Source organism: Rhagoletis pomonella, unplaced genomic scaffold (genome assembly GCF_013731165.1).
Source record: "Rhagoletis pomonella isolate Grant_MI unplaced genomic scaffold, Rhpom_1.0 Rhpom_scaffold_00003, whole genome shotgun sequence".
Classification (NCBI taxonomy): domain Eukaryota; kingdom Metazoa; phylum Arthropoda; class Insecta; order Diptera; family Tephritidae; genus Rhagoletis; species Rhagoletis pomonella.
Window position 1 is genome coordinate 19,941,954 of NW_023458557.1, and position 9,630 is coordinate 19,951,583.

The 9,630-nt window shown below is 43.1% G+C and overlaps 1 protein-coding gene across 1 annotated transcript; it reads right to left on the reverse strand.

The window, feature by feature from the left end:
- Positions 1-8,276: 8,276 nt before the first annotated feature.
- Positions 8,277-8,810, reverse strand: LOC118736082. Its single transcript, XM_036466185.1, has one exon. The coding sequence runs from the start codon at positions 8,808-8,810 to the stop codon at positions 8,277-8,279; it is 534 nt and encodes a 177-aa protein (XP_036322078.1).
- Between the last annotated feature and the right edge of the window lie 820 nt (positions 8,811-9,630).

Here is a 9,630-nt window from a genome sequence, read left to right on the forward strand (position 1 = left end):
CAACTGACGCCAATTGGAAACGCCAAGTGAAGCCAAGTCCTTCTCCACCTGATCTTTCCATCGCAGTGGGGGCCTCCCTCTTCCTCTGCTACCACCAGCGGGTTCCGAGTTGAATACTTTCAGAGCTGGAGCGTCGGTGTCCATTCGAACGACATGACCAAGCCAGCGGAGCCGCTGTATTTTAATTCGCTGCACTATGTCCATATCGTTGTAAAGCTCATACAGCTCATCGTTCCATCGTCTGCAGTACTTCCCGTCGCCAACGCGTAAAGGCCCGTAAATCTTCCGCAAAATCTTTCTCTCAAACACTCCAAGAGCCGCCTCATCGGATGTTGTCATTGTCCATGCTTCTGCGCCATATACCAGCACGGGCATGATGAGTGACTTATAGAGCGCGGTTTTCGTACGTCGAGAGAGGACTTTACTCCTGAACTGCCTACTCAGTCCAAAGTAGCACTTGTTGGCAAGAGTGATTCTACGTTGGATTTCAATGCTGACATTATTATCAGTGTTAATGCTGGTTCCCAAGTAAACGAAATTCTCTACTTTCTCGAAATTGTAACTGTCAACAGTGACGTGGGTGCCAAGGCGCGAATGTGCTGACTGTTTGTTTGATGACAGGAGATACTTCGTCTTGTCCTCGTTTACCACCAGACCCATGCGCTTTGCTTCCCTATCCAACTTGGAAAAGGCAGAACAGACTTCGCGGTTTTTGTTACCGATGATGTCGATGTCATCGGCATAAGCCAGCAATTGCACGCTCTTGTAGTAAATTGTTCCTGAGCGGTTCAGTTGTGCAGCTTTTATTATCTTCTCCAACATCAGATTAAAGAAGTCACATGACAGGGAGTCGCCCTGTTTGAAACCCCGTTTTGTGGCGAACGGCTCGGAGAGGCCTTTTCCAATTCTGACGGAGCTGGTGGTATTGCTCAACGTCATTTTACACAGCCGTATGAGTTTTGAGGGGATGCCAAATTCAGACATAGCGGCGTATAGGCAACTCCTTTTAGTGCTGTCAAAAGCGGCTTTAAAGTCGACAAATAGGTGGTGAGTGTCGATCCTTTTCTTGCGGGTCTTTTCCAAGATTTGGCGCATTGTGAATACCTGGTCTATGGTGGATTTGCCAGGTCTAAAGCCACACTGATAAGGCCCAATCAGTTCATTGACGGCGGGCTTCAGTCTTTCACACAATGCGCTCGATAAGACCTTGTAACCTATGCTTATAAGGCTGATCCCGCGGTAGTTGGCGCGAATGGCGGGGTCACCTTTCTTGTGGATTGGGCAGAGCACACTTAAATTCCAGTCGTCGGACATGCGTTCATCTGACCATATTCTGCACAAGAGTTGATGCATGCACCTTATCAACTCCTCGCCGCCGTACTTGAATAGCGCAGCTGGCACGCTGTCAGCTCCAGCGGCTTTGTTGTTTTTCAGCCGCGTTATTGCTATACGTACCTCGTCATAGTCACGCGGTGGAATGTCGACTCCGTCATCATCGACTGCGGGCTCGGGTTCTTCTTCTCCACAACTTTCCGTGCTGCTACCATTTAGTAGGGCGGAAAAGTGTCCCCTCCATAATTTAAGTACGCTCTGGACATCAGTTACTAGGTCGCCATTATTGTTCTTACAGGAGTGCGCCCCGGTCTTTAAACCTTCCGTAAGTCGCCTAACTCTCTGGTAAAATTTTCGGGCATTCCTCCTGTCGGCCAGCATTTCAAGCTCTTCGCACTCACGTATTTCGGCCTCTCTCTTCAGATGCCTATAGCGGTCCCACATAGCGCGCGTTGCGCCCGATCGCAGCGTGGCCCTGTAGGCGGCATCTTTTTTCTCTGCAGCTTCCTGACACTCCTCATCGTACCAGTTGTTCTTTCGGGCTCGCTGAAATCCGACTACTTCTTCGGCGGCGGGCAACGTGAGCAACCCATGTGCGAGATGCGGTAACCAATCCGAGTGGAGCCTTGGGTCACGGGTTCGGTTTAAGGGCTCACTGAAGTCTGCAGCGTCTGTTCTGGGTTGTGCGCTGGGCTTGGGACCCGCCACGTAAAAACCACTTCCAGTGAAGAAGCAAAACTTGGGTCCGGTTTAGTTATTTGTACAATGATTTTCGGTTGTTGTGTCCAAACGCATAACCCGAATCCAAAAACTTTAACATACACGTGTATAAATTTCCTACCACTAGCTTACTAATAAACTCGGTTTGCACTATGAACTTTTTTGGCAAATTTCGACGTGGGTTCTGCGCAAAAATACTGTGGACGGCGTAGCCGGAGTGATATGCACAAGAAATGTTGTATACCTTTGACATGCGGAAGCCCCTCTTCCCGCAACGCAGAAAGGAGAATTCTACTTAGTAAGGGTTATATTTCCCAAGCGCGGCCGAAGGCAGAAGCAAGCGCAACAGGTGGTGGACCTAACAAAGTGCATGTGCATGTGTGAAATGGCTTGGAAGAAGCTGTTATTGCATTAACTGGATTGAGAACCAGAGCTTCAGGCATAGGAGGAGTTCTGGCTTGTGGTTCAACAATTCAACCAGAAGCTGACATAGATGCGCCCATGGTAACTATGCCCGACAGTAGAGTGGCCCAAAATAATAAAGTCGGAATTTTAATGCCGCCACCCCCTAGGATTGTTCTGAACCGAAAATAAATATACCTCTATTTTTTATTTTGAAATCAAAAAATATTTAGGGAGTACTCACAGCGCTCAAAGTTTTACATGTATATAGGAGACTTCAAATATGGATATCCAATTGTTTATTTAACCATTTTTTATGATTAAAGATTTTTTATTGGTCCCCCCATTGCATTTTCAAGGACCCATAAAATATAGTCTCCATGAAAAAATTGTTAAAGGAACAATTGGGTATTATTACCGGGAATCTCCTGAAGATAAGCAAAGTTCTCCGATCGAAAAATATTGATTTTCAAGAATTCTACACTATTTGTACGAAAAGTTGTTTTTTTTCCCCATATAAAATACATTGAAAACTTTGTGCGCTTTGAGCACACCCAAATTTTTTTTTTTCAAAATAAAAAAATAGGGGTATAATTTTTTTGGTATAGAACAATCCTAGGGGCTGGCGGCATTAAAAATGCGACCTTACTTTTTTACATACATTTTTGGACCACTTTACCCGACAGCTCCGCATACCTTTGTGAATCCATTGCCATATCGCCCTCTTACTCTGCTGCTATAATTGCAAATGCATCAGAACCCATAGTTTTCCTCAAAATATTGTAAAATTATTGCAAGTTAGAAACATCGGAGTTTTGATGACAGTATACATACTGTGAAGAAATGTCACTTTGCGAAAATTTTGAAGGTAAGAACACGTATTTAACCATTTTATTTGATTATAATGTAATTTCTTCTTTTAGATTGCAAAACAGCAGCGACTTATGCATATTCTTAAGGTATATATTGAGACTTTTTATATGTTTATAAATTTTAATTGATATTTTTGTTTGTTTACAGATTTGGGATTCACCATTAGCACCTTCAACGCTTGCATCTTCATCGCCAGGAGCACCTCCAGAACCATCTGCCCTCAGCTTCTTCATCGCCAGAAGCACCATCAGTACCTTCCGCCCTCAGCACCTTCAACGCCAGGAGCACCTTCAAAGTGTAGTTCAAACTTGTCAAATTTTGCAAAGTTGAAATAAAACTTAATTTTTGTGAACCACCATAAATGATTTGCAACTGTTAATATATATCAAAAGAAAGGTAAACCGATTACCTTTCTTTTAATTATAACACCGTTAAAATCGCTTTACGTTTTCATAAAAATTTTGCAACTTTTGTAAACAGCTATATGTAAGCAGTGAAAAAGTGGTGAAATTTTGCAAAGTTATAAGAAAAGTGAATGTTTGTAAACCAATTAAAATATTTTATAACTACTAATATATATCAAAAGGAAGGTAAATCGATTACCTTTCTTTTGATTATAATATTGTTAAAATCGATTAACTAATTTATAGAAATTTTGCATCTTTTGAAAAGATCTATATGTAAGCAGTGGAAAAGTGGTCCAATTTTGCAAAGTTGTAACAAAAGTGAATTTTTGTAAACCACTTAAAATATGTTTTAACTACTAGTATATATCAAAACAAAGGTAAATCGATTACCATTCTTTTGATGATAATATTGTTAAAATCGATTTACTATTTTATAGGAATTTTGCAACTTTCGAAAACATCTATATGTAAGAAGTGAAAAAGTCGTCAAATTTTGCAAAGTTGTAACAAAACTGAATTTTTGTGAACTAGTATAAATGATTTGCAACTGTTAATATACATCAAAAAAATGTTAATCGATTACCTTTCTTTTGATTATAATATTGTTAAAATCAATTGACGAATTTATAGAAATTTTGCAGCTTTTGAAAAGATCTATATGTAAGAAGTGAAAAAGTCGTCAAATTTTGCAAAGTTGTAACAAAACTGATTTTTTGTGAGCTAGTGTAAATGATTTGCAAATGGTAATAAATATCAAAAAAAAAGGTAAATCGATTACCTTTCTTTTGATTATAATATTGTTAGTATTGCTTAACTTTTTTATAGAAATTTTGCAACTTTTGAAAACAGCTATATGCAAAGGAGTAGTAGTAATAATAATCAATTAAGCAACCAGATATATATGTAAAATTATCTTTATTATTGTTAATTATAATTTTCATTCATAATATTGGTTTCTAACTATGTATATTAGGTCAACAATGCATTTTGAAAAATAAATCAAAAATATTTAAAGATTTTTTATTTAAAGTTCCTAAGGTTATTTTGAATTCGCTGTGAAGAAAATGCAACCCTGCGCCGGCCGAAGTGGGCAATACTAGACGAGTGCAGCTATATGTTTTCCTTACGAAGTATCTGAATGACTGCGACAGTGATGCAAGGCTCACACGTACAGCGGGTGGGTTGGTTGGTTGTGTGCTACCTAAGCTATCGCTCAAGAATCAGCTTATGAATTTGTATAAGTCGCCTATTGTAGCACTGGATAGATCCGTTAACTGCTCCACTATGTGTTTCCCAAAAGATTTATGTCTTAAGTAAGCCAGGCGTGGGCATTCGCACAGGAAATTAAATACTGTTTCTTCGCTGCCATCCAAGCCGCAACTGCGGCATATTCTGTTGTATGGAAGACCTATTCTACAAGCATGTTTTCCTAGCGGCCAGTGACCGGTGATAGTCGCTACAATTCTAAATACTTCTACCCTTGACCTACTTAGCAGTTCTGCTGTTCTTTTCCTGCTAAAGTCAGGCCAAAGCTCTCGTGCTATCTTGCAAGTCTGAATCTCTGACCACCTCCTCCTTGCCAGTTTCAGAAGGTGCAAGTATCACCGCTACAGATTCATCCAAACAAGCTCGCGCCTTGGCCAGTTTGTCTGCTCTCTCGTTGCCTTCTATGTTCCTATGGCCGGGAACCCAGACAAGAGAGATGGACATTGACTGAGACGCTGAGCGTAACTCCATCTTGCATTCCTTGACTAGCTTGGACTTGGTTACAGCGGATGATATAGCCAGGAGTGCTGCCTGGCTATCTGAGTAAATAACCGCTCTTTCTTTCCTGGTAGCGCTATTCCTTAGGCTTCCCAAATGCCCAGAACTTCAGCCTGAAATATGCTAGCATGGTTTTCCAGCCGGAGGGACCTATTGACACCAAGCTCCTCGGAATATGCCCCTGTCCCTACACCGCAGTCCATCTTGGACCCGTCAGTGTAGATACAGATGGTTTCCCTATCGGCAGCTTGGCCCCTTTTTCATTCCCTTCCGGATGGAAACCTCACTTGTACATTCAAGCCAAAATCGAGGGTTGATACCATATAGTCGGTGGTTTTATTTCCCATCAAAGTAAGGCCTAAGATTGAGCTATGCCCAAAGGTTCTCGATCCCCACAGCCCCGACTCTCTGAGTCTTAATGCTGAGTACATCGCGGCTTCCTTTAGGCATAGATCAATGGGCATCATATTGAGGATTACATTCAGTGCTTCTGAAGGGCAGGATTTCAGTGCCCCAGTTGTCCCCGAGCATGCCGCTCTTTGTAAGCTATTTAGTTTGCTAACATTGTATTGTTTGTCTAAGGCTGGCCACCATACTAGGGCGCCGTAGGTTAGGATCGGCCTTATGATAGCGGTGGTCATCCACATCACAAGTTTCGGTTTTAAACCCCAGTTTCTATTGAAGATCTGTTTACAAGTATAATAAGCGATGTAGGCCCCCTCTTTACGTTTCTCAACGTTAAGTTTCCAGTTTAGTTTGGTATCTAGAATTACTCCCAGATATTTTGCGTTGGACGATAGGGGTATTGTCTTCCCGCCTATGGATGGAAGTGTAAATTGGGGTATCTTATACTTATTAGTAAACAGTAAAAGCTCAGTTTTGTCTGGATTTACGTTAAGGCCACTGCCTTTAGCCCACGTGTGCAGTCTACCCAGCGCTTTTCCTAGAATTTCACTTACAGTAGAGAGAAAAGGTCCACTGACTGCTATCACTACATCGTCAGCATACGCCACTACTTTAACTCCACCTCTGTTGAGTTCTAGCAGTATGCTGTTTAGTGCTACAGCCCACAACCCACAACAGTATTCAATGTTGTTGAAGGCGCCCTCGATATCCAGAAAAGCGGCTAGAGTGTATTGCTTGAAGCGCAGTGATTTTCCGTCGATTTTCCTTTGATGTAAGCATGTTGTGCTGTTGATAGGGATTATTCCCCCAAGAACAATCTTATATATATATCTATTAGCCTTTCCAGTGCTTTAAGAACAAAGGAAGTTAGGCTTAGAGGTCTAAAGTCTTTCGCTGTTTCGTGGTTCTTCCTACCGGGCTTAGGGATGAACACTACTTTGACACGTCTCCAGTTCTGGGGGACATTTTCATACTAATACAAGCTCTATAGAGGGTTTCAAGTAGCGGTGCTATGTGCTTCTTTACATGCTGTAACATGGCCGATATTATACCATCTGGACCTGGAGATTTAAAGGGAGAGAAACTTTCCATTGCATAGATGATCTTTTCTTCGCTTATTATTGTTTCAAGTTCTGTATTTGGTATGTATGTGGGTTCCTTTCCATCTGATGCTGCTGCATTCTGTTCGCAGCCTGGAAAATGGAATTGAACTAGTGTTTCTAAAGACTCATCTGTGGAGTTTGTCCATACATAATTTATGTTTTTAATAAATGAGGGTTTAGTGTACTCCTTTGAGACGATCTTACTTAGCCTAGCTGAGTCTCTTACATTTTCTATCGAGGAACAGTAGGTTTGCCAGGACTTGGCCTTTGCTATCCTTAGTTTCTTTTTATATGATTTTAACGCACTTTTGTAGGGCACCCAATTCTTGGACCTAAAGCACTCGTTAAAAAGTTTTCTAACGCTATTTCTTAGAGTTCTAAGCTCCCCATTCCACCATGGCGGGGATTTCTTTTTCATGACACTCAGTGGGGTTGATCTTTCATAGGCTTTAGTCATCGCCCCCTCTAAGTTGCTTACGTTTCGTTCTATCTCATCTATTGAGGTAATATTTACTACCAGATTAACTTTAGTTAGTTTTCGCGTCAAAACTCTATTGAATTTCTACCAATTGGTTCTACGTGGGTTCTTGTATTTAGAGGGGGTGTAGGATACTCCGCGTAGATTAAAGAGTATCCAGCAGTGATCAGACATTGATGGCCTGTCGGAAACTCTCCAGTTATCAACGGTAACGCCATCGTTCTCAACGTTAGGTCCAACACCACCTCCCACCCAGGAAACCGGTCTGAACTTGGGAAGATAAAGGTTGGTCGGTTACCAGTATTGCAAATACTCAAACTAGTGTTTAATAAATAGTGTAGAAGTGACTCACATCGCTCGTTTTCTATTGTGCTGCCCCAAACTGGATGCCTGGCGTTTGCATCACATCCTATGACAATGGCTCGTCTGGGGTTCCGGTCAACTATAGTTTTGATTTCCGGTGGCGGACTGTCTCGTTCATGGGACATATAAGATGACACTAACAAGACGTCCTGTTGTCCTGCCGTCTCCACCTTAGCTACTTTTGTGTCTGCTGTGCTGAAATTAGAGCAAAGGAATGCATTTGTACCCTTCTTGATAATAATACACGCCCGTGGTTTACAAACCTCGCTCTTGTGGAAGAGATTGTAATTGTTGATACTAAGGCCCATTACTTCGTCGTTCTTGACCCAGGGCTCCTGTATTAGGCTAATGTCGATGTCCTCTTCGCCGAGAAGTACGACTAGACTATCTGTAGCACACTTCGAGTGCTGCAGATTTATTTGGACTATCTTACTGGTCCGGTTCATCGCTCAGTTTCACTCCCATAAGGAGTTCGCCTGCACCGGCGACGCCCGGGTCCTCTTCTACTGGGCTGACTTCACCAAGGAATACTCTTACCTTAGCTTTCCTAATGCCGAACCGAATCTTATAGTCGGCCTCTGCTAGGGCCTCCAAGGATTCGGAGCAAATCGCTAGGAGAATTGGCTTGTTTGTGGGCTTTCTCAGCTCTTCAACTTTGATGAGTTCCCACTCGTCTATTGCTGGTATGTTTTTATTATGCAGCTTTACACACCGCAGCAACTTTTCGCCAGGTTCGGCTATCGGAGGTAACCAAATGCGCGCACGGGGCCTCCTAGGGATGTCCTTGGCTGGTATGAGCTTCAGCTTCAAGCCCTCGAATGCGTCGCTAATCTTTGCTACACACCCAGCGAGGAGGTCCAAGGAGAACTGGTCCGCGCATTTGATGACCCGGTATCCCCTCAGGGATTCCGATGAGTCAAACTCTGGACGAGGACCTTCGGGGTTGTCGAGGACGTAGTCCATTACGAGACTCGACAGCATCACATCGATCTCCACCACTTTTGCTGCACTGCTAGCAGCGTTCTGCTACCTTCGTCAATAATTGAAGTCTGAAGATGGTCTCTTGCAACGTCGCTGAAGTAGCGATGCTTGGTGGATGTTGCGGACTCCGCTACATCCCCCTGCTTCAATCGTTTGCGGTCAGCTCCGTTGCCACTCTCGTTTTGAGACCTATTCCTTTTTTGGGTTTCGCTAGATCCCATGGTGGCAGTACGTTCTGTTTGGAATTTCTCATACTCTTCCACCATGGCCATATATCTACGCTTATCTTCCTCATCGCGCTTGTCTACACGTCCGGCTGCTGCAATTCTCTCTACTATGGGACTATGGCTGGCACCTTCCGTTTTACTGCTGATTCCCGCTTTTTCCTCTGAGGTGCTATGGCTGTCACCAACAGAGGAAATCGCTGTCGGGGTTGGTGGTTTTGCAGGGGATTTCAGGAGCTGTTCTTCCTTCGATAGCGTCACATCTTCCCCAGGCTTTTGTTTTTGTTCTTGCTGTTGTTGTTGTTGTTGTTTTTGTTTAATTTCTTTGTTCATTTGTAGTCCCATGAGTAGTCCGGAAGGGGTTCGTCACTCGTCCGCAGAGCCGGTATGCATGAAGAAGGCACTTCTACAACCGACCTTGCCCGGGCATCGGAGGGGACCGTTCGCGACCAGCCACATTTTACTACCCGCTGGCCATTCATCCATCGGCACGGTGGCCTTCACACCTTGGCTTGGGTAGTGTTGCGGCGCCTATGCGCTCTTGAACAACCAGAAAAATAGTGAACGAGAAATTGCAT

What these genes read in the sequence shown, in the direction of transcription:
- LOC118736082 (XM_036466185.1), bottom strand. Translation starts at nt 8,810, where the DNA reads ATGGACTACGTCCTCGACAACCCCGAAGGTCCTCGTCCAGAGTTTGAC.